General features: G+C 40.6%; 1 protein-coding gene across 1 annotated transcript in view; it reads left to right on the top strand.

Annotated features, from left to right (window-relative positions):
* Nucleotides 1-25,078, top strand: part of RYR3 (ryanodine receptor 3) — a 397,078-nt gene that overhangs the window by 216,333 nt on the left and 155,667 nt on the right. Inside the window, exons 57-64 of the mRNA XM_044436195.1 lie at nt 1,860-1,935; nt 2,063-2,186; nt 4,720-4,835; nt 12,046-12,113; nt 14,115-14,236; nt 18,290-18,339; nt 22,464-22,524; nt 23,042-23,280. Coding sequence (XP_044292130.1) covers nt 1,860-1,935; nt 2,063-2,186; nt 4,720-4,835; nt 12,046-12,113; nt 14,115-14,236; nt 18,290-18,339; nt 22,464-22,524; nt 23,042-23,280 — 856 coding nt within the window. The remainder of the gene's footprint in view (nt 1-1,859; nt 1,936-2,062; nt 2,187-4,719; nt 4,836-12,045; nt 12,114-14,114; nt 14,237-18,289; nt 18,340-22,463; nt 22,525-23,041; nt 23,281-25,078) is intronic.

Below are 25,078 nucleotides of genomic sequence, written 5' to 3'. Positions count from 1 at the left end.
CTCTGACTTATGGCAACCCTATGAATGAAAGCCCTCCAAAATCTCTTATCTATGACAGCTCTGTTCAGCTCATGTAAATGGCAGTCTGTGGTTTCCTTTATGGAGCCAGTCCATCTCATATTTGGTCTTCTTTTTCTTCTCCATTTTGCTTTCCCTAGAATGATTAGTCCTTTAACAGTTTGTTCAGATTAGATTATAAAAAGCTGTAGATGTTGGTAATGATTTTTTTTCTAACGAAGCAGCATGGCTGCCTATGCTTCTTAGAGTCTTTTGATACAATAAAAACTAGCAGCTATATTGCTGGGTAGGTTGTCCCATATAACATTTCATCAGATATAAGATCTAGTGGAAGAAAGCTCACACTACAATAAATGTATTTGTTTTTAAATTGACATAAGACACATTACTGTATTTCCTGCAGCAGACTCAAATGGGTTCTTGCATTGCATTAAACTGATATACAAATGTAAAGAGATGTACTGTTGCCAAACATCAGTTTTTTCATTAGAATGCTTATTGTATTTAACTTAATTACAATTGGTCTATTTATATACTACATGATTACTTTGGCTTAGATCTGACATTCACCTTCTTCCATTTGTGGGAGGCCTTTGATCCAGTGAAGGAGGGGCAGATAGAAGGAGGTGGATTTATCAGATAACCCTTCCCTAGCATCCCTCAACACAATATCAAATGCTGTTCCAAATGGTCTTCAAACTCTCTGGAGTAGATTTTCAGGAAACATGGGAGAAGAGGGAAGAGATGATATTCCTTCTTCCCCATTTCACCACTGGGAGACTTTCACTCATGGTTTCTCAGGATACGAGCCATTTTCCTTAAAGTAGTGCATCAATAATAAAGTGACTGCTTTCTTAAAATACTGAGCTTTTCTATAGAAGCATTTAATGTGCCCTCATCGTTCCTTATTTCCAGTTCTGTACAGATTCTTTAGATGTCATGACCCTCCAATTTCACTTCTCTTTCAAAACAACTTATAAAACAGGAAAAATAGAAAATGATTTATGAATGCAAAACAGAACATTGCTCTAACACATAAAATTTCAATATTCTGCTATTGCACAGCACCACCTGGAGATTATATAGCAGAAAAACAGGAAAGAAAAACTTGTGTAGAGCTCTGATTTTAATTCTACTATAAAACTGTACATATGTTCAGTAGATTAACAGCCTTGGGTAGAAAAGCTCAAGAATAGTACATATCACTAACCACTGTAGCCAGAGTACATTAGAATTGAAATATAACATTAACAGGTCAACAATTCACAGTTCAGATATTCATGTCAACTGTTTAAATAAGCATAAACATGCCTATGTGTTAATTAACAAGGGTTAGGGTTAACAACTAGCTATCAGCTAGCAGTGATAGCCAACCAATAATTCACTACACTATATATGATCTTAAAGACAGCCATAATATTCAGTTAGAACCTACACTATTGTCCCAGATGAAATTGCTGTCCTCCGCCCATCACCAGGTTTCCAACTCTCTAGCCACAAAAGAAAAGGAACCATAACCATGAGGCATTTTAAGTAATCCATGCTCCAACAACCAGAATAGAATCTACCCACCCCCACCAGCTACTCATATCCTGAATGAAGAAAGGACACCCTCATCGTCATGGTACCTTCCCCTTGGTTCCCACAGTGCAGCAAAGCAGTGGAGAGGCAAGATAGATTAATCCTGTTCTTAGGTAGATATCCTCATTGAATTACTCCTTCCCTACTTAACACTAATATTAAATGTTTTGTATTTAATTGTAATATATATATTCTTTAAATTGTATTATTCATGCTTCATTTGTCTTGAAATTATTTTTTCTTACATGGATGTAATACAGGGAATGGTTGAAATAGTGGCAGAAAACTATCATAATATTTGGGCTAAGAAGAAGAAAATTGAATTAGAGAGTAAAGGTGAGTAAAATGTTTTCTGCAAAACCTAACATTCAGTGGAGTGATATCTGAAAATATAGAAGAACTGTCTGTTTTTGGAACTCCTGTTTCAGCAATAAATATTAACAATTCTTTCGTCTTACCATAGGTGGAGGTAGTCATCCTTTATTGGTACCATATGACACTTTGACAGCCAAAGAAAAGTCTCGGGATAGAGAAAAAGCACAAGACTTGTTCAAATTTCTTCTAGTTAATGGAATTACCATATCTAGGTAAGTTATGCATCATTTGACAAATAACTTTCTTTGGTTCTGGTTTTTTTAATTATGTTGGCACAAATCTTTCAAATAAAACTGTAACTTTGATGAAAAATGGGACACTTCAAAGTACTATCTCAGATAAGGTCAGAATGAATAACAAAATGTTATTTAAAATGAAATATTAGAACAGTTTTCTTATCCTACACATAGGCATTCTGAAAACTTATTTTTCACTCCTGCATATTCTCTCTGAGAATTTGTTAGGATGCAGTTATGTGACTACTCTCACTGCAAATAGCCTCTGAACTAGGGGTTCTATGTGCATCAGAATAAATGGCTCATGCACAGAATAAATGGCTCATGCTATTTATTTTATCTAAAAGTCTGTTTTCAGGGCTGAGTGAAGTTCTGAGGGAATGGAAAGAAAGGAGACTTGTGGGCCAATAGGAATCTCATAAGTCTCAGTCCCAGTCTCTTCCACTCCCCTCTCTGAGCTGTAGTTGTGATCTTGCTGGTGCAGGTGGTATGGTTCTTTCTGCACTGGCTTCAAGGAAGGTGGGGTCAGGGCTCAGTCCTCAGAGTTACAGCCAACCTTGAAGTTGGGATTCCAAAAAATCCTGTAGTCCCCTAGATGATATTGGGAGGCCATAGGTTTGCACTCTTAAACACTCTAAGCAGTAGGATACATTGAAACCCTACAGCAGTAGTGGGCAACCTGGGACCCCAGAGTCTTCAACCTTACTATAAAAGCTCTCTAGAAATGATAAGCAAAGTGGTCTCACTTTCCCCCAGCATCTTGTGAGGTGTAAAAGAGAGAGAGAGAGAGAGAAGTGGTGGCATTGCAAATTGCTGTCTTTGGCCTTAATTTCCACTGGTATGTAGCTTCTAGCATATTACTGTTGAGGGAGTGAGGTCCTTAACAGAACAATAGCTTCCCACTCCTGCTTTAGACTCCACAATACATTGCCAGGGGAGATAATATGACTGCTGTCTACTTTTATGGAAATATAAAACAACCACAGACCAGCCCTGTACACATTAGCCTAGTCTCATAGCAGGGTGAAAACCAGCTTCAGAGTAGCATTAGACGTTCCCACTGATTTACCCATGAGAAACATGAACTGCCCTGGAGATGGCATTAACTCCTTTTGGTTGGCAAGGGATGAGAGATATTCAGTTTAGAGAATTCTCATCCTTCACCCACATTTCTTGAATAGCTAATATTTTATAGTTGGTTATAATCTCTTGTAAACGGAACAGAGCCTATGAGAATGGGACAGTATATAAAAAGCAAAATAAAATAATTTCACTTGTGTCTTTTGTTAATGACTTCTGCAATATTTGGTATCGCAAAGCCAGCCTAGCTGGCCAGTTTTAACATAATGTAGACCTTAATAAGAAGACATTTGTTCTGATCTGCTTGGAAGGATGCAGAGAAGACCAGGTCACAATAGTGCACAACCTGCAATTCAAGGATTATCTGTTATTTCTGGGTAATTATTAATTCACCCATGAATTGCTGCCAGGTATCACCATGATGTTCTAACAGGGCTTATGGGTCTTTATAAAGGTTGAATAGCATTCTCCTTGGCCCCTACTTAAGTAGTGGAAAGGTTTCTGATTTACATAGAAGAAAATTCCACCCAAAGCATCATATTATGACCATCTCTATTTTCTCTACCCACACGTCCAATTCACAAGGTATAGATGTATACCACAAGAGACAAACTGCTCAATCCCCTCTATGCTACTGTCAACCAGCTGTAGTGGCATTAGTACTAGAAGCCTTACTCTTAACCCTTGAGATCCTCCCGCCCCTTGAGATCAGCAATGGATGCCCTTCTCCGGGAACCCTCTGTGAATATTAGGAGGGTGAGTACCCGGAGGAGGGCTTTCTCTGCGGTGGCGCCCCATCTATGGAATGCGCTCCCCAGAGAGGTCCACCTGGCGCTGTCGTTATTTGTTTTTTGGCACCAGGCCAAGACCTTTTTATTTAAAACTTATTTTAATTGCTAAATTATTGTATTAATTAGGATTTTAAAATTTTTAGCTGAGAATGCACCGGGGGTTTTTAAATTTTTTTTTCTTTTAAATTGTTATATTATTATTATTTATGTATGTTTTTATGTATTCTTTGTGAGCTGCCCCAAGGCTTTGTTGCGATGGGGGTGGCATAGAAATGTTTTAAATAAATAAACTGTCATTGCAAAATATGTTTTTAATATTTGTTATAAAATTAACTCAGAAATGTTATGACAGTCCTTCTCCTAGTTCAACTAGTAGAATACTTTATATGCTCTTGTAGTGCTTGCCCAAAGAAGTGAACACTCTGTTAATAGCAAATGATACTTTGGGAAAGTAAAATTTAAAAAAAGGAAACAGAAAATGATCATTTTTTCAATTTAGAAGCTGTACATCTGAAGGAACATGCACATTATAATAAACTAGCTTTGCTTAAAGTGTTAACATTTGAGAGTTAATAAATGTTACTAGTAATAATTAATAGTAAGCATGCTATTTCACACTTAAACCTTTATTCCAACAGAGGCTTAAATGACATGGATTTGGATGCTTCATCAATGGAAAAGAGGTTTGCCTATAAATTTTTGAAAAAGATTCTCAAGTATGTTGACTCTGCTCAAGAATTCATTGCACATTTAGGTAAGCTTCTTTTCTTTTGGCAACTTATCATCATTATCATTACAAGATCTCCTATTCAGTTCCTTACAAGGAGATAGAGCAGAGCTCTGATCTTCATCTGTTGTAAGCATGAAATAGAACCCATGCAACCTGCACATTGAGTGCCCAGAGACACATTTGCTTTCCTCTTCCCCTGTCATCATTCTCCTTATCTGCTATGAGCCCACCACTTAGCTGAGCAGGAGTAAGGAAAGACTTAGGTGGCTGTCCATTCAGAGTTCCAGTAAGAAAAGTTTATTTAGTAAATTTTTCCTGCTGAGGGAAAAGACTTCTGAAGCATATGCCCTTGTCAGGAATGCTACTCTTAGCACTACTTTCCCTCTGGAGATGGGATGCTTTCTAGGGGGCCAGTAGTACTGAGCGTACTTGCAACTGTTGCCTCTGCCTCCTTTCCTGGGTAAGTCAGAGCAAGGAGCAAATGGAAGAGTCGTGGCTGCACACACTGCCAAAGGGTTTTCAAGCAATTTGAATGTCTGGTTTTGGAACGCATGGATGTCTCTGGCCACCCAGATTGCTGCTATCATAGCTTAATAGGTGCCAAAGAAGGGAAACAGAAAACTACCTCTCCTGTCCTTTTGCTTCAGTGGAAGCAAACTCTCCTCCATTACCAGCTGAAATGATTTATGGGAAGGGATTTTCAGTCAGGAACACACACACAAATGCACACACTATTTTGCCTTTAGGGGAGATGGGGGAAATAGTCCCATTTCTTCTTCATCGTCCCTGTGCATCACATATATGGGCTCTGTACCTGAATGGAGCCTGTTGTCAGAAAGATTCTATGGCTGAGAGAGTTTTGACAAGAACCCCTCCCCCACCCCAGCATTCAGTATATATAGAAGATCTTGCTCATTCCTTCACTTCTTCAACTGCCTTGTGGTGCCTCAGGAAGTTCTTTCCCTTAGCAACTCTGGTGTTGTTGTTTTTTTCCTCCTTCAACACATCTATGACTGACTATACAACCTTTTTCTATATTCTTTCTCATTTTATTTTCCTACCGTGTCACTCTACAAACAAACAAAATTCCCAATTTCTTCTACAATCTATCTCCAATTTTGCTGTCTTTTCTCTCCTCACTTATTTTTCTATATTTTTGATGGCCTAGAAGGCACTTTTTCATAAGTGTGCCAATATGGCAGCAAGTTCCACTGACTAATAGACAGAGAGGAACATGTATTGGATTCCTGCCCTCATTGTCAGGTCTTCATGAAGAAGGCCTGAAGGAATAGGACAGATCAACATCAGGTGGAGCTGTGGAACAAGGTGCTCCAGGTGGCGGACTCCTTCAAGCTAATGAAGAGAAACTGCCTGTCTGCCTCTAGGCCTCCAGCCTTGTCTCAGACTGCCATTACAGCCAGCACTCTAGCCATGGGCCAGACCATGCCATAGACTTATGGGCAGTTTCTGAAGATTTCAAAAGCCAAAAAGTTGGCTTAGAAAGCCAAAGTGGCAAAGCTATTAGAAGCCACAAAACTGAAGTGTCACAAGTGGTACTTCAAGGAGCACCAGTCAAATCTGATTCAGTTGGAGTTATTCAGTTGGGGTATGTTATCGCCCTCCAGGTCAACTTGAGACCCTGGATGATGTCCTGACAGGCCAGATTCTAAGGATATCCTGGGGGAGAGACACAGTAATTATGGGAGATTTCAGTTTCCTGGATATTAGTTGGGAGACTCACTCGGTGGTGACAGCCAGATCATGTCACTTCCCAGACGCTATAGAGGGTGGGTTTTTCACACAGAGGGTCCGAGAGGCGACGAGGAGGGGAAACATCCTTGACTTGGTCTTGACCAATAGAGAGGAGCTGATAGCTGAAGTACAGATTAGGGGAGCTCTGGATGCGAGTGATCATTCCATCCTTTGCTTTGAGATCGGGACTGGGGACATGCAGCAGGTCGAGCACTAGAAGCTGGGACTTCAAGAGGGCCAACTGAAGGCCAGACTGGGGAAAGTCTCCTGGGATAGGTTACTGGGAAGGTAAGTCTCCTGGGAAGGTAAGCGAATTGAGGAGGGGTGGATGACACTCAAAAGGGAGGTTTTGGAGGCGCAAGCATTGATGGTACCTCTAGTTAGTAAGGTGGGGAGGCAGCGGAGAGTGCCACCATGGATGTGAAAGGAGGTGGTTAGAGGGATTAGATGAAAGAGGAACCTCCGTAGGAAACAGGTACTGGGGCAAATAGACAAAAGGGTATACCGGGAGGAGGAGGCCTGTTGCAGAAGGATTCTTCACAAGGCTAAGACTGATTACGAGCTAAGACTTGCCAAGAATATCAAGAGCTACAAAAAGGGCTTCTTTCAGCATGTAAATAGGAAGACGAAGGGGAAACAAGTGGTGGGACTGCTAAATAAGGAGGAAGGAGATCCAGTGACTGATATGAGGGAACAGGCACAGATGCCAAATGAATATTTTGCCTCTGTGTTCTCCCCAAAGCTGGATGGGGGAGATCCGCATAGGAGATTAGATGAGGCTGGGGGCTTAGGGGCACAGATTAGAGCCACCCCCCTAGAAGTCGAGGTGATCCTCAGGGCATTGGACATTACAAAGGCACCAGGCCCTGACGGGTTACACCCGAGAGTACTTAGAGAGTTGGCAGGCGTTCTCTTATGCCTGCTGGCCTCCATTTTTGAGGCCTCATTGGAGAATGGGTGAAGTTCCAGAGGACTGGAGGGTGGCATCAGTGGTCCCAATTTTCAAAAAGGGTAGTAGAAGGGACATGGGGGATTACAGACCAGTTAGCCTTACGTCCATTGTAGGAAAAACATGGAAAGGCTCATAATAGAGAGAGTTCTAGTGATAGTAGATAGGGAAGGGAGGCTGACAGCCACACAACACAGCTTCCGCAAAAACAGGTCCTGCCAGACAAACCTTGTGGAATTCTATGACAGTGGATGTGGTTTACCTGGATTTCAGCAAGGCCTTTGACAAAGTGCCCCATGATATCCTGGTGGAGAAACTGAGGAGTTTTGGAATACACCAAAGCACTGTCCAGTGGATTAGGGCATGGTTGACTGCTCGAAAGCAGAGGGTAACCATTAGTGGGGAATCGTTGGGATGGCAGCCAGTGGCAAGCGGGGTCCCCCAGGACTCTGTCCTGGGACTGATCCTGTTTAATCTTTTCATAAATGACATGGAAGAAGGGGGTGAACAGTCTGCTGATCAAATTCGCAGACAATACTAAAACTGGAGCAGTGGCCGCAACTGAGGAGCAGGTACTCCAGATCCAAAAGGATCTGGACAGACTATGGAAGTGGGCAGGAGACAACAGGATGGCATTCAATGTGGATAACTGCAAGGTCTTTCACTTGGGGCATAGGAATGGGTGTCTTAAGTACAGGTTAGGAGACAAGTGGCTGGAGAGCAGCACTTGGGAAAGGGACCTCAGGGTACTGGTTGACTGCAGGCTAAACATGAGTCAGCAGTGTGATGCAGTGGTCAAGAGGGCAAACACCACCCTTGGTTGCATAGCCAGAAGTGTGGCTTCTAGATTGAGAGAGGTATTACTACCACTCTACATGACTCTGGTGCGCCCGCAACTGGAGTATTGTGCTCAGTTTTGGGCCCCTCATTACAGAAAGGATATAGCCAGGTTAGAGTCAGTGCAGCGTAGGACCACAAGGTTGGTGGCCGGTTTGCAGGGGATGGGGTATGAGGTGAGACTGAGGGAACTGGGTCTCTTCAGCCTGGAGAAGAGGAGACTCAGAGGGGATATGTTGGCGACATACAGGTATGTGAGGGGATGTCACATAGAGATGGGTAGAGACCTGTTCTCCCCCGCAGAGGAAGGTAGGACGCGCTCCAACAGATCAAAGCTCAGGGAACCAAGGTTCCATTTAGATGCCAGGAACTACTTCCTGACAGTTAGGACCCCAAGGGCATGGAATGGGCTTCCATGGGAGGTGGTTGAGGCCCCATCGGTGAGGGTGTTCAAGGATAGGCTAGACATGCACATGGTAGGCATGACATGAGCAGAGCCAGCTGGAGCCAGGGGTCAGACTAGATGGCTCAGGAGGCCCCTTCTGACTCACACTGTTTCTGTGTTCCTAACTGAAGAAAATGGCAGGAGCCTTGTCTTTATATGCCACTTGGGAAGGGAGGTGGGCTCTTGCTATTTTCCTGCCAAAATGCCTAGCTAGAGAATCTCTATCCATTCATCCAGCAATAGGCCCCATGCTGAATTGGTTGTGGACATTGTTTTATCATTTCCCCTGATCATAAGAACACTAGCAAAGTTTCATTGAGTTAAAATGGCATCATGGTGATAACATGGTTCGCCCTACTGCTGAGGGTGTCCAATTGAACCTTCTTCTAGCTCCCATTGAAGCTGGATCTAATCTCTTGGGATCAGGGGGAGAGTACTGCCCCTGAATGTACGCTGCCTGCACCTCACAGCATGGTGGATCTTCTCCTAGATGAAGAGACCATCACTTTTCCTGAAGTTCTGCATGCAATACTGGATGTGACCTTGCGGCCTTCTAGCAAGAAATCCTACACTGAAATGGAAAGGCTTCTCTTCATTTGCATTAAGGGTGGCTTCAATCCATATTAATGCAAGATAGAGCAAGACCTCCTCTTTCTGAATAAACTGTTTCAACAGGGTCTGAAGATATCTTCTATGCATGACTATTTGGCAGTGATCTCATCTTTCACACACCAATCCAAGGTTCATCAGTTTTCTCCCATTCCCTAATAGGTGGTTTCTGTGAGGACTAAAGGAGGTTGTTCCACCAACTTGTAATGTATTGCTTAACTTAAGTCTTTCTGTCATACTGCAAGCCCTTTCAAGAAAATCCTTTGAACCCATGGTGACAATTAATCTACATTTGCTGTCATGGGGAGTTGGTTTCCTGGTGATTTCATCAGCTTGCTGCTCCAGTGAATTGTGCACTTTTAGAGTGGATGTCTTCCACAGAGACAAAAGAGTGCTGTGACTGGACCCTTCTTCCCCACAAGGCAACGCCATCTTTTCATTTAAATCAAGACATTGTTTTGCAAGCTTTTTTGCTTCCCCATCTAATCCAGTGGAATCAACACTACATACATTGAACATTTGTAGAGCCCTAGAGTTCTTTCCACTGAGAATTGAGACTTTGCTGATTGAAGAAACTTTTTTTTGTTATGGTAGGAAGAATAAATGGCAACCCCTGTCCATTTAAAGACTAGCAGCCTGGGTGGTGAGGACAATCTCTCTAGCCTATGAATTGGCTGGTCTGAAGCTCTTGGAACCACTGAAAGTTCATTCTGCTTGAATGAATGCAACTTCTGCTGCTCTACTCAGGAATTCCCCTGCCAGACCTCTATAAAGTAGCTATCTGCTCCACTCCATCAGTATTCATGAGGCACTACAGATCTAGTGTCCATGCCAGAGCAGACTGTCCCTTTCCATGGTTCTTTGATGATAACACTAGTCCTTCATCCAAGTTTGGTAGTTATTCATGTGCATGATACACAGAGACCATGAAGAAAAACGCTTGTTGCTTACCTGAAACAGTTGTTCTTCACGTGGTTATCTGTGCATTCACACAACCTACCCTTTATCCCCTCTTCAGTATCATATGCTAATTTTTTCTTTTATCATATTAAGATCATTTTCAACCAAGGCTGAGGTCAGACAAATGAATACTCCCTCAATCCTGAAGCCACAATGGTGGACTTGGGTGAACAGAGAGAATGGGTGGGAACGTGTCCTATATATATTGAACAGAGTTGGGGAGGAGCTGCCACCAAAATTCCCTCAGTTATAGACTCTTCTTGCCAGCTGACTCCATGCAGGCATAGAGCCCATAAGTATGAATGGACAAATGACCACTGAAAGAACTACAGCTATAGGTAAGCAACCTGCCCTTGGTGGGTACAAATATGGACTGCACTTGAGGTAGATGACTCCCATCTTTAATCTGAATCCAAGATTTAGGAAAGTTTAGTTTGGAGAACAGTCAAGCAAGGCCCCTTTCAATCTTGAACATGAGCACTAGCAGGAGAACCTGTTCTTTAGAAATGTTTGTAAAATCTTAAACATGTGCTTGCATTAAAAGCTATATAACGTGTTGATTTTAAATTGACCAGGCTGTTTCCACTATTTTATTTCATGTATTTTATTTATTTGATGAATTTTTTGCATTTTATACAGGATTTTAATGATTGTAAGCTGCCCCGAGGCTCATGCGATGGGGCGGCATATAAGTTGTCTAAATAAATTAATTAATAAAATAGCTTTTAGAGGAAAAATAAGTTCACTTGTGCATTTTTCGAATATGCAGTTTCATGCTTTAGTGTTGAAAAAAGAAAAGTCTCAGTGGGATGAGTGGCCAAGGATATTCTTTTAAGTGTTAAAGAAAATAAATAAAACAACCACTTCATTCTAAAAAGCAAAGTGAGTCCCCACTATGCTCTGCTGATAGGAAAAATGCATGTCAGTGCAGGTGCTTCTCAAGTCAAGACAAGCAGAGAGAAAAGAGAGAAGTTACATCACAAAGGTGGGAAGACACAATGGAAATCTGCCAGGACAAGCCTTGGAGAGGCAAATTGTCTGATTGCAGATTGGCAGTCAACCTGTGGTGGCTTGTTCTTAGGATGGCTCTTCTGTGACATGCAACAGGCCTCTGCTTGCTTAGAATGTAGGTCGGTGGTGAACCTATGGTATGCGTGCCACAGCGGGCAGGCTTAGCCCTCTCTGTCAGCACGTGAGCCAAGTTGCCCCAGCATCGCCCCAGCACCCGAGCATCAGATAACAGTGCACATAGGGGAGTAGCGGTGCCAGGCGATGACATCATGCGCTGTGACTCATTAGCCATTAGACTCATGAAACCAAGCTTTCACATGGCCAGTCAGTGCTCTGCCAAGGAGAGAGAGAGAGAGAGAGAGAGAGAGAGAGAGAGAGAGAGAGAGAGAGAGAGAGAGAGAGAGATTTGCTTGGACTGGCTGGGAGTTGTTTTTTCTAAACTAAAACCTCAGTATTCAGGTTTTATTGCAGTGTTGGCACTTTGTGATAAATAAGTGGGTTTTGGGTTGCAGATTGGGTACTCGGTCTCAAAAAGGTTCACCATTACTAATGTAGGTCGTACCTGAACAGAACCACAGGGTTGCTTCTCTGGTTCTCATAGTAGACATTGTTGGTGCTTCTGATATGATATTTTTGCCCAGTAATATTTACCTTTGCATTGTTTTCCACAGAAGCCACTGTTACCAGTGGAAAAACTGAGAAATCCCCACATGACCAAGAAATCAAATTCTTTGCGAAAGTGAGTGACAGTATTTGAAATAAGCTACTTTAACTCCCACTGCAATGCAAGCATGTAGAAAGTGCTAATATTGAAATCTGTGTATGTAACTGAACATTTGATTCTCATCACAGAAGGGGGGGGATGAACTCTGCAGTACAAATAGAACATTCCAAAATACTGCCTTGAGACATAATTTCTGAAAATTTTGCTTTACATAGTAAGTGCTGTACTTAAGAAAATAAGAGGCAAGGTAATTAAGTTAGATTGGATGGAATATAGTAATATGTCATAGAATCATTTCACTTGTCTGCTTTTTTGAAGATTACTGAAATTACACTACAGGTTAGTAACTTGTTCATACAGCTTGTTTTGTTTGCCTCAGTATTTATGTTGGTTATTCTTTAGTTAATATATACATAGTCAATGGATGGAAGTGCTGTTGTAGTAGAGCTATTGACTATAGTTGAGCTCAGTTGATGTTGGGTTCCATTATTTATATTTTACTGTGAACTGTATTACACTTAGTATGGTGAAGTTTTCATATTATTGGGTTGGTGTGCTGGAATAATAAATCTAAACATTTGTAGTCCAGCTTTTGTGAAGAAAAGTTGTAAGTTTAGCTGGAACTAAAACCTCACAGAGGGATAAGATCAAGACTGGAAAGGGTTCCTAGGATGAGCAATCAGAGACAGATAATAGAAAGGAAATGAGGCTGAAGAAAAATACAAAGTAGGGTTAAGATTGGACAGAAGCTATATCTCTAGTTGTTTTGGATTTCAGCTCCTGAAGGTCACTGACAATAGTAAGGAATGCTAGGAGTTTGTGTATTATTATTGGTGAAACAGGAAGACTTCTAAAATCCTATGACCAATACTTAGCTGATATACAACATTAAATATATGTTAGACCTTGGTCCCTCCATATGTGGAAGAAACATGTTGGCAGAGTGGCTGCAGTGAGGATTGCTGTGCTAGCAGCTGAATTGGGGCCTCCAAGGGGGAAAAATTAAGGAGGTGATGTTTATTGGTTAGCTGGAACCTATCAATATAAATGAAGAGATGAAAGAAATGGTAATATCTATTAAGGCAGCCTGATTGGGCATGGAATACAGAGGCTGTTAATGCACATTAAGGTTTGGTCTTTTTCCTGATTGGTCCTTGTTTAGTTTTTAAGTGGGAATATGACATACATCTATTTGTGATTGGAGCTGGTATTCTATACAGAAATGTTTTGCATTTTTAAAATACTTTATTTAAAATTTTATTAAAATTAAATCATGTTTAATTGTGAATCTATGAAATCTTTTTTAAATTTTTAAAATGTTAATCTATAAAAATATATGTATAGGATATGTCATTTCTGGTCATTTTGCTTGCTTTTTTGTTATTTCATTGATACTCCACCCTTTTTTTCCATTGCAAGGAAACCAAGATGGCTTATCTACACAGTCATCCTTCTCTCCATTTTATGTACAATAGCATTGTGTAGTAAGTTAGACTGAGAGTTACTGACTGGCACAGAGTCATAAAGGTAGCCTGGGTAGATTTCCCAGATCTCAGCTCGGCATTTTAACAACAGTGTATTGGCTCTCAGTTCAGTTCAAAACATCTAGAGATCTATTTTCTGCCCTGAAATGGAATAAAAAAAAGAAGAACCTGAATAGAAGTATAGATATTTGTACTTAATAAAAAAGGAAGAGGGGAAGGAAACTGAGGGAAGAAGAGGGAAATGGGAAAGATCTGAAGAGGATGGACAGTTCTTAATACTGGAGGGAACTTTATGTCCTAAGGAGGAGGCAGATGAGAGGCCAGGGAGTTGGTCAAGGGGGGGATTGTCCAGAAAAGCAGAAGTGTGAGGAAGTAATTGGCTGTGGGGACAGTGAGTAAGGACCATGGAAAAGTGAATCTAGAGAAAATACAGTCCCAATTTGTATAACCTGTTTTCTACAAGTTTTCCATATTACACTATCTATGTTTCAAAGTCATGCTTGTAGTTCATAGTTTCTATCTTATTTTCTAGGTCCTGCTACCATTAGTTGACCAATACTTTACCAATCATTGTCTATACTTCCTCTCATCCCCAACTAAGCTACTCAGCAGTAGTGGATATGCTTCAAATAAAGAAAAAGAAATGGTAGCAAGGTATGTAGAAAGGGAAGATTAATTCTAAGACACTGTAAATTTAATGTCATAATCAAGCAAAAAGTATTTTTCAAAGTGTTTATTTCTTATCTGTATGATTCCACCCAATGAACTCAAATCTAGAAAACCCATACATGTACATTTGATAGCAAATTAATTAAAATAGTATATACCCAGAAATAAAATTTTACTATAGTTCTAACATTAATGCAATATATGATTTAGTTGGCTAAGTAAAATACCACTTAAGTTGGCAATTTTCTGTATTTTTATTATATTATTATTCATTGAGAGATCACACCTAGGCTTGGTCCAGACAATCCTCTAAATCTGAGATAATAAAGCTACAGTTCAAGGGCCACCCACATCCTTGAGCCTAATTTCATGCAGTAGTAAGAATCATCAGTCTCTTCAAATGATACTGGGCCATTCTTGCTTCTCCAGACCATACCTATGGGCCTCCTCTTTTGCTTAGGTCATGTGCTTAAGAAGTAGAGAAATGATGGGTAACACACACAGGGGAAGAGAGAGAGTGCTATGCCTACTTTGGGTTCTGCCTTTGTCCATTGACTTTATAAAAGAAGCCATTACCTTGAATTTACAAGAGCTGAATAAGGTTGTCATGGATAGGGCATATTGGAGAGCTTTCATAAATAGGGTTGCCATGAGTTGGAATTGACTTCATGGCACATAACAAACTTTCCCCATCATTAATTCTGGCTTCATCTACCATCACCTGTGGCCTCTCATTGGTTCAGCTGCTGTTTATGTGGGGAAAAGTTCTCCACTTGGGTTATATTTATCATGTGTATATATCATCATTCAGCAATCCTTTACTTTGGGTAACAAGTATCAAATTACCCTTTCTCTCCTACCTTTTAGCTCTCCTTTAGGAGTCACTTTTTAGCCAAACTCTATGAAAGAAATATTGGACCAGTGGAAAAGCAGTATTATGAATTCTTTAACTCTCTGTGTTCATGTCTTCCGACATTTTACTCAACCCCAAGACTCCCCTGTTATTTTCAGTCACCTGTCTGCGTCCTTTGACTAGATAGATAGGGAAAAGTATATTCATGTCTGCCATAATATATTGTGGTATTTTCCTTTACCTTTCCTGTTGACCACCTATGCTTTCCTAACACCAGTCACTGGGGAAGACAAGCAGAAGGATGCTGGTGCATTTGTGTCCTGCTTGTGGACATGTGTGGACATCTGCATCTGTTTGGCTATTGTGGGAACAGAATACTCAAAAAGAGAGGCCTTTGTCTGATTCAGTTTGGATCTTCTTATGTTCCTATTCTTTTAATTTAATTAATTAACTACAGTGCTGAAAATTGGACTGCTAGCACTGCTTCCTGTCTTTTTCGTTTAATTAGTTAATTTCTATACTACCCAGTAGCTGATTGTTGTCCTTTCATTTGCCTTATTCTTCCAGCCATTTTACTGTTCATGAGTAGTGCGCATACACGTGCACACATTTCTTTCAGTTTTTTAACAGTAATTTATCCCATAGGAATAATTAATACATATAATGAATATTTTCAGTACCATTGACTTTCAGTGACTTTGTGTATACAGCAGGACCCTGTATTCATGAGAATAGACTCTGAGCCCTCCAGCAGATGTCTAAAACTGCAGAAAATAGCTAACACAATATACTGTACATACTCGTATACATTTCTTTTTTCACAATTTTACAGATGGATGATTTGTTCTTACCGTACATCCAAGCAACCTCAGCATACAATTTTCCCCTTTCCCTATTAAATCAATAATTTTCACTTAAAGGAAGCACTTTACAACTTCTCTTTCAGACTGAGGTTAACCATGGTTAAGTGAAAACATGGTAACTGAACCAGCAGATACATTGGTCCTGCAGTATTTTTGTCTAATTTCTGAAGTACGTGTAATGTTTTTTCATGAAATATATTTTGATCTAATTTAATATTCAGTATTAAAAATGCTTTATCAAATACTTTGCTAAGATGCAAATATGTTGCTTTTACTTTTTCAGACACTGTGTCTGTGAGTTCATTAGAAGGGTAATCAAACTTACCTCCTAAGATGCATTCTTTTGAATGTCATCCTGTTTTTGGTTCATGTTTCTTTTTTTACTCATGGAAGAAGGACATCCTTCAGTAGCTGACTCCTCACATCCATTTCAAAGAAGCAGGAATTCAGAGGCTTCTGGGACTTCTTCTGGAAGAAAGAATTTTCTAAAATGTTGTCCTTCCCCAACTTAATGTTGCAAGACTTACTATGCTCTCTGAGGTATGGGTTGTTATTCTTCTTGGCATTGCTCTCCTACCTCCCTAACTGGACTAGCTAATTAGGTAGGTGAGCTCAAAGACTGATACCTTTTAATTTCTAACCACAAGTAAACAGTGATGGATCACTGTAAGCATGCCTGTTCTACTTGTGGTTACATACTACCTATAATTGTTATAATAACTATATTTTAAGAGCAAGTGCAGGGAATTTGTAGCCCTCAAAGTGTTCCTGGGCTCATATGTCCATCATCCTTGACTATTGGCTCTGCTGCCTGGTGCTGATAGGAGTTGGAGTCCTACATCATCTGGTGGGCCATAAGTGCCCCCCCCCACAGAAAATATGTGTCCTGTATCTGTATCGCTATTCCCAGGAAAGCTAACAAACTTTTCATTACTCCTAAAATGTATTTCCATATTCTGTAGGTTGCAGGAATTGAGTTCTTCTCTGGTTTATGCCTCAAAACATTTCACCCTGAAGGGTGAGTTGGGACTTACCTTGGATTCATATAGAATATTCATTGTGTACTTACAGTGAACAGTGTATATTATTTATTCCTTGCTTGTTTCCTTTTATAGTTTCCTGAGGAGGAAGATTTTGGGAACAACTGTGAAGGACTGTATGACACTAGTGTATTAATCATAGGACATCAAGCTACCAGTGGGGATTTTGGCACATTGAGGGAGGAGGGCATCTCCCTTAGCCATATTTGTACCAGTGAACCACTACCTCATATCTGAAAAACAGATATATAGCATCTGAAACTACTGGATAGAAGCCTTGAGCTCTACTGAAGCATCATTTTGGTAAAGGGTCCTCCTTAGTTAGTGTAGGGATTATTGTGGTTAACTCCCAGCAGAAAATTGGTCTTACTGTTTTATGTCCCAGGAAGGGACACCCTTACATGACACAGGACTTTTCATGTAGGTACTTTCTGGACATGAAAAGAAAAGGTTCATTTTGACCCACCCTAAGCAGGGTCTGTATTTGGGATTACCCCTTGTTCTGCTAGAGTTGCTGAAGCTTATTATTACGTTCTAAGGTAATTTTTTCCAGTTAGTTGATTGTTTTGCTGCTTGCCTATGGAAGCTGCTAAAACTAAGAGTTCCTTCTCCTAGCAGAGATTCCAGAAGCCTTTGGAAGTCCTGTCTTCTTGAAATGGATGGGAGGAGTCAACCATTGAAGGATGTTCTCCTTTCCATGACAAGAAAGAAACCTCATTATGTCAGTCCAGCATTTCTTTCCATTGATGTCTGATAAGTTTTATATCTGCTTATATAATTTTTGGTTCACTATTTGGTTTCTAAGCATGGAATTAATAAAACAATAAGTGTACTAATAATAAAACAGTAAGTGTGTTTCTTTTCCCTGGGGTATGCTTTATGTTTATTTGCATAGCTAAACACTTATTTTTGTTTCATATATATTCCTAATTAATTAAATTATAGTTATATATTTTTTCAACACTGTTATTTTATGTTGTATCTTTAAAAAGAAACAATAACCAAACAATATTTGGTTATATAAAATATAGTGGGAAAGAAATATTTTAGTCAAAAGAAATTGTCTTTAGAATAATACTCATCTTTTCTATCAGATGAAAACATATATTTACTTTATTTCTAAATGCATTTACTATCAGACTCACTGTTTAATTCAAAATGTATCATATCTTTGTTTCACTATCTACCGTTTTCACCATTTCTTACTATGACATTTGTAATTTTAACAAATCTTTAATCTCTATGTATTTTTCCTGCTGTTTTGTATTCTTCTTTGCTTTAGCCTTTTCTGCAAACTTGCTGCTCTTGTTAGACATAGGATTTCACTTTTTGGTAAGTTAAGAAAAAAATGATGAAGTTATAAACAGAAACTGTATTCATATTTTCAGCTGCATATGGACTGTCTAGGCTCCTTATGAGTTTGTGAAAAAATGTGAACTAATTTTTAGATAGGATGTTTCCAAGAATGCAGAATCCTCTCCCTTTCCACTGCCCTTTCATCTTCTGCTCCTCTTGTAAACCTATACGCCTTTAAGTACTTCAGTGGCTCATTTTGCAAAATCTTCTACCATTCTTATCTATCTATCTGTCTATCTATCTATTTAGAATTTTTGTATGCTGTCCCATCGCTTAAAGCCTCGGGATGGCTTACATAAAATAAACAAACATAATACATAATACATATAATACAAATTAAAAACCCCGATTCATCCTGGCTGCAAATTAAAACCTATAGATAATATTAAAAGTTGTTAAAATATTGTTTAAATAAAAAGGCCTTAGCCTGGTGCCAAAAAACAAATAATGACAGCGCCAGGCGGACCTCTCTGGGGAGCGCATTCCATAGATGTGGCGCCACTACAGAGAAAGCCCTCCTCCAGGTACTTTGCCTCCTGGTGTCTTTCACGGAGGGCTCCTGGAGGAGGGCCTCTGCTGCTGATCTCAAGGGGCAGGAGGGCAAATATGGAAGCAGGCGTTCCTTTAGATATCCACGTCCCAAGCCATTAAGGGCTTTATAGGTGATAACCAGTACCTTGAATTGAACCCGGACTTCAATGGGAAGCCAGTGAAGCTGGTAGAGGACTGGAGTTATGTGAGAATAACGCCCGGTCCCCATCAGCAACCTGGCTGCTCTATTTTGCACCATCTGAAGTATCCGGACTGTCTTCAAGGGCAACCCCACATAGAGCGCGTTACAGAAATCCAACTGGGAAGTAACCAATGCATGCGTCACTGTCGCTAGGCAATCATCCTCCAGGTAGGGACGCACCTGATGGATTAACCAAAGCTGAAGGAAAGCACTCCTCACCACCGCAGTCACTTGAACTTCCAAGGATAGCTCTGAATCGAGGAGCACTCTCAAGCTGCGGACCCTGTCCCTTAGAGGGAGTGCAACCCCATTCAGGACAAGGTCCAAGTCACCTACCCAGGAGCTCGAACCACCCACCAACAGGACCTCCGTCTTGTCTGGATTGAGTTTCAGTTTATTGGCCCTCATCCAGTCCATTACCTTGGCCAGGCACTGGTTCAGTACAGCCACTGCCTCACCTGGATTGGTTGAAAAAGAGAGGTAGAACTGGGTATCATCAGCATACTGATGATTCTGCAGCCCACACCTCCTGATGACCTCTCCCAGCAGTTTCATGTAGATGTTGAATAGCAAGGGGGACAAAATGGACCCATGCGGTACTCCATGGCATAGCTGCCATGGTGCAGAGCCAAAGTCCCCCAGCACCACCTTCTGGAATCAGCCATCGAGGGGTAGGAGCAGAACCACTGCCAAGCAGTGCCTCCTACTCCCAGTCCCGTTAGCCCATCCAGAAGGATACCATGGTTGATGGTATCAAAAGCTGCTGAGAGGTCCAGGAGGGCCAACAGGAATGCACTCCCCCTGTCCCTCTCCCTGCACAGGTCATCATACAGGGCGACCAAGGCAGATTCAGTACCATACCCGGGTCTGAAGCTAGACTAAAATGGGTCCAGATAATCAGTCTCATCCAAGAGAGCTTGGAGTTGTCCCACCACCACCTGTTCCAACACATTGCCCAAAAACGGGATGTTGGCCACCGGTCTATAATTGGTGGCCATCTCTGGATTCAGGGACGCCTTCTTTAGGACCAGCCTGATCACCGCCTCCTTTATAGGGGCAGGCACCCAGCTGTCCCTCAGAGAGGCGTTGATGACCTCCAGGATCCAGGCACCAATCCCTTGTTTGGCTTTGGTCAGTAGCCACGACGGGCAAGGGTCAAGTAAACAGGTGGTGGGACGTACTTGTCCAAGCACCTTGTCCACATCATCAGGCCGCAATAACTGAAACTCATCGAACAATATGTGGCCTGACGGTGACATTGGTACCTCTCCTAGAGAATCTGAATCACTAGTGGAGTCCAGCTCATGATGAATTTGAGCAATTTTTTCCTTAAAGTGCTGGGCAAAGTCATCACAGCAGGCCACCAAGGGTGGCACAGGATCTTTCCTGGGGCCTGGATGTACCAGCCCCTGTACCACCTGAAAGAGCTCTGCTGGACGGCACTGTGAGGAGGCAATGGAAGCGGTGAAGAATTTCTCTACGTATTTCCACTTATTCTCCACTTATTTCCTGTGTCAATAGCAAAAGGTTTCCTATTGCATCCTGCCAATTGTGTGTTCAGTATTACCTTTAAGGCACAACCCTAAGTATGTCTATTTAGAAGTAGGCTTTACTGAGTTCAGTGGAACTTACTCCCACCATAACTGTGTAAGAATTGCAGCCTTAAGAAATGGGGGGAAACAGAACTTTTCTGCTTCTGTTGTTAAATACAAGATGTTGACATGGTAAGAACTAGAATGTCGTGGTAAAGTAAGACCATGGGATTTGACTGTAAAACATAAACTTGATACTTAAAATGTATTCTTGAAACATTAAACTAAACTGTTAATATTTGCACAATCCAAGTAATGTAAATCTATCACCCGTATAAATGTCTGTTTTCCCCAGAATTTTTTTTAAGTTAATATGGAAAAGACAGTTGGTCAATCCAACATATAAGATCTTCAAATTTGGCACACAGGATCTTCCTGTAAGCTCCTCATCACTACAGCATTAATGATAACACTATGCTTTGCAATGTTGCAGTGGTGCAGGAGTTGGTATACCCTGTTTTATGTGCTAATTTGTTTTCACAAGGTCATTCATTTCATACAATTGCCAGTAACGGAAAATGGTTTCATAATAAAAGTATAGAATACAAAATAAAATGGAAGTTTCCCTATGAACCAGTGGCCTTTATTTTATTACATTGGTGTTCAGATTGCACCATCTACCATTTTAGTAATTAAAAACATGCTTTCCATTGACAATATTCATCTGATTTATTAAATTTGGTAATGCATTCAAATATAAAGATGACCGCAAAATTAATAATTTAATAATTGCATTATAATTCTTAATATATTAACACTGCATTAATGATTGCATAGTGTTAAGTAAAAGAGGGGGGTATCTACAAACTATGGCTATGAATAGAGGGACTTTGTCAGAGAAAGCGCAAAAAACATAGAAACAAAGTGAAACAGAAGGGGTCTCACGGGCCATCTAGTCTGATCCCCCAGCTCCAGCCAGCTCCACTCATGTAATCCCCAACAAGTGACTGTCCTTGAACACCCTCACTGATGGGGCCTCAACCACCTCCCTTGGAAGCCCTTGCTAGTATATTAATCTTGTGGAATTAGAAAGAAAGAAATCCATGCATGGGGGAGAAAGTAAAGGAATTGTTAGATGATGCTAAAAAGTGAATATTAAAGTAAGCAGCAATCCACCTGTGAACACAGTAGATGGTTTTATCTTCTTGGCAGCCAGTTCTAAAGAATTGGAGCACTTTTTTGCCAGTACAGTAGTCCAGATGCTTCTTTAAGCAAAGAACTGAGTTTATGACTTACAAGAGTTTATCACAAATGTGAAGGGGAAGGAAGAATAGGAAACAGGAGAGCCACCTTGAAGTAGCAGAAGATGGAAAGAATGACTTCTGAACTTTCTCTCTGAGCCAGAGGGAGCCAAGAGCTGGGATGGATTATAGACAAGATCCGGTCCTCTTCTCACCTTCTGATACCTTGGACCACTGATTGGAGTGGCAAGGAAGGAGACTCTGCTCCTGCATACGGAGGATCTTGCAGCCCCCCTCCCCCCAGTATACTAAAATATTTCTGGAATAGTAACTCTTTAAATTAAAAAAGTAAATTATTTTAATGAATAAATTCTTGATGAGAAAGATCTATAAAAGAGAAACAAAAATAGAAGACTTTGGAGTGGAGTTTGTATGTTGATCATTAGCTGATTATTAGGGAGAATAAAGAATATGAAAAGAATTCCAACTCTCATAAGCAGAATGAGATATTAGCTCTCAACATATAGTTTCTAGATAGATGGATTTTTGTATAAATAAAAGAACAATGTTATACTCTCTCTTAATTTTTAATAGGTAGTGATGCTACTACAATGGTTAGCTGCCTACATATCTTAGCTCAGACGCTAGATACAAGGTAAGTTTGCTATTATACTCCTGTGTGTTATTCTTACTTGTAAATAAGGTGTGGGTTAGACTTAAACCCTTCTTTCCAAGTGGGGAGAATTTATACTCTGTGAGGGAACATTCACTCATGTGAACTCCAGTGATCTGCTGTATGAAGTGGTACAGCCCTGGACATAGGCTTACCACCACAGTGAAAGCGAAGCCCAAACTTTCCACAGTTTCTGTTGAACATGTGCATTTCAATTGTACAATGAAGATTGAAGCTGATTGTAGACAATAGACTAATCACAGAATCTGGGCAAAATCTAAGCATTCTGGTTGAAATTTTAATATGAAAAACCACATTTCAACAATTTTATGAAAACAGATTAAGAAATGGAAACTTTTCACCAGTTGTAAATATGGTAGTTCACACAGATACCTATGTGCTTAAATGGTGGTATTAATTAAGACTTGATTTACCATATAAGTGTATAGCAGCTATAGGCATTTGATATCCAAGCAACATTTTAAAAATTATCTTGTAGAACTGTCATGAAATCTGGTTCAGAGCTGGTTAAAGCAGGACTGCGTGCCTTCTTTGAAAATGCAGCTGAGGATCTGGAGAAGACATCAGAAAATCTTAAACTTGGAAAATTTACTCATTCTCGAACACAAATTAAAGGGGTCTCACAGAATATCAACTACACAACAGTGGCATTGTTACCTATTTTAACTTCAATTTTTGAACACGTTGCTCAGCATCATTTCGGCACCGATTTGCTTTGTAAGTCTCATTTTTATCTTTGTTTTTGGTAGATGTTTCAGTTTGAACAAGGATTTACAAGCATTTTCCTCACCCCAAAAGATTTCAAATCTTTGCATTCAAATAGAGGCTCAAATTCTTTGTAAAGTCTCTTTAAATACTCACAAAAAAAACCCCAACAGTGGCAGTTGCTCACTAAGTACACTCTTTTCACCTTCAATTCTATCTTGTTCATCTCTAAGGGACAAGTAACATATCTGTGACAGAGCAGGGTGGGCACTCCCCAAGCTTCTGCTAAACATTCTTTTACTCTCATAATCTACAGTGAAAGTTTTGCAAATAGTTGCAATCCCATCCCTGGCAGGAAAAGATGCTCCTCCAAGGAGTATCAGTTGACTTCTCCTAGCCTAAGGTGGGATACTTACAGGGCTTGGTTTTGCTGCTCAAATACTTGCGGCAAACCTAGTTGTAATGAAGGAATGAAAGAGTTTCCCAAGCATTGCTACACTTTCAGTTTGACTGCTCGGAATAGCTTTTTCTTTATTGAAAGAATAGGATAAGCAAATCTTGTCTGACCAAACTCCCATGGTTTATTAGTCCTATAATAGGCAGAAATTGAAGCATCTCAGGATAAGATGCAGTGCTGTATGGGAATTTTCCTCATTGAAGTTTTGTCTAGTATTCAGCTCCTAAAAGCAGAGAAAGGTTTGACAACTCCTCTAAGAACTCAGTGAGTTCTGCAATGTGAAAGTTCAGTTCTCTTGTAGAGTAAGGAGGGTACTCAAAGATCTTTGAAGTTGCCTCTCTCTGTGTAGGAGGCAGGGCCAACTTACAGCTTTGGCCCCTTTGCTGTGGGAAAAGCTCCCCACTTCCCAGGCTGGTTCTGTTTGTGCTTAGAAATAGAAGCTGTGGACCCTTATCACTTACTGCTTGTAGCTTTTTGATTTTAATTTTCTTTATTAGTTGGTCTACTTGTTTTCCCTATCCTTCCTTCATCTTTCTTAGGTAAGGTTTTCCTCACTCTGTTGTGGTGGAGGGTAGTTGAGGGAACAAAAGGTTTTAGGCATTCTATATTCTTCCTCGCTCCTCAGAGCCCTCAGAGCTCCTTCTTCCTCGCACCTCAGAGCTCCTCATTCAGCTGAACTGAGGAGAGTGTTGTTTTTCTCCAATGGCAGCTTGCCCTGCCTCTCATTGCTGTTTCTTAATAAGCAGGTGGCACAACTTTTCTGTTGTCTCAGGCACAAATAAAGTTGCTCTCTCCTTGTGGCATGTTCAAGAGGACCTGAAAGGAGAGACTTGGCCTGTTTTTTGCTAAGGCCAGGGATTTGTCTCAAGAACATGATGTGGCTCCCTTGTAGCTCAGTGAAAGTTTGCTCTAGCCCTGCCCAAGGACAGTTTTCCAAAGCTTTGTGTTACCCTTTTTGTGTTGAATCCTTCTTAAGCAACCCCTTAGACTTCACTTCAGGACAAGGCCATGTTGCTACAAAAACTTCAAGAGTACACACCCTGGGGAGTAGCTCTCTTGGAGATCAGCATCAGACAACATCTACTAGGGAATATTTTTTAAAAAGTATTCAGTGCTGCCATGATTTGCCTAATAGGCTAGGCAGGGCACACTACCAATAATATTCCCAACTGCTTTTGTCTTAATCTCTGGTCACAGTGGAAGAGCTCAGGAGAAATTTGACAGAGTCTCTTTATCTTCCTATCTGGCTCAGGTAAGAAATAGAAATAAGGGAGTGTTGCAGGATAATCAGGAGGCTCATTAGAGCAGAAAGACAAGTTCCTTGCACCCTTAACTACCTGCAGTGAGCACTCC

This window comes from Varanus komodoensis, unplaced genomic scaffold, assembly GCF_004798865.1.
Source record: "Varanus komodoensis strain SLA01 unplaced genomic scaffold, ASM479886v1 scaffold3, whole genome shotgun sequence".
Lineage (NCBI taxonomy): Eukaryota > Metazoa > Chordata > Lepidosauria > Squamata > Varanidae > Varanus > Varanus komodoensis.
The sequence above is the reverse complement of the archived record's forward strand: the minus strand, read 5'-3'. Positions and strand labels throughout refer to the sequence as shown.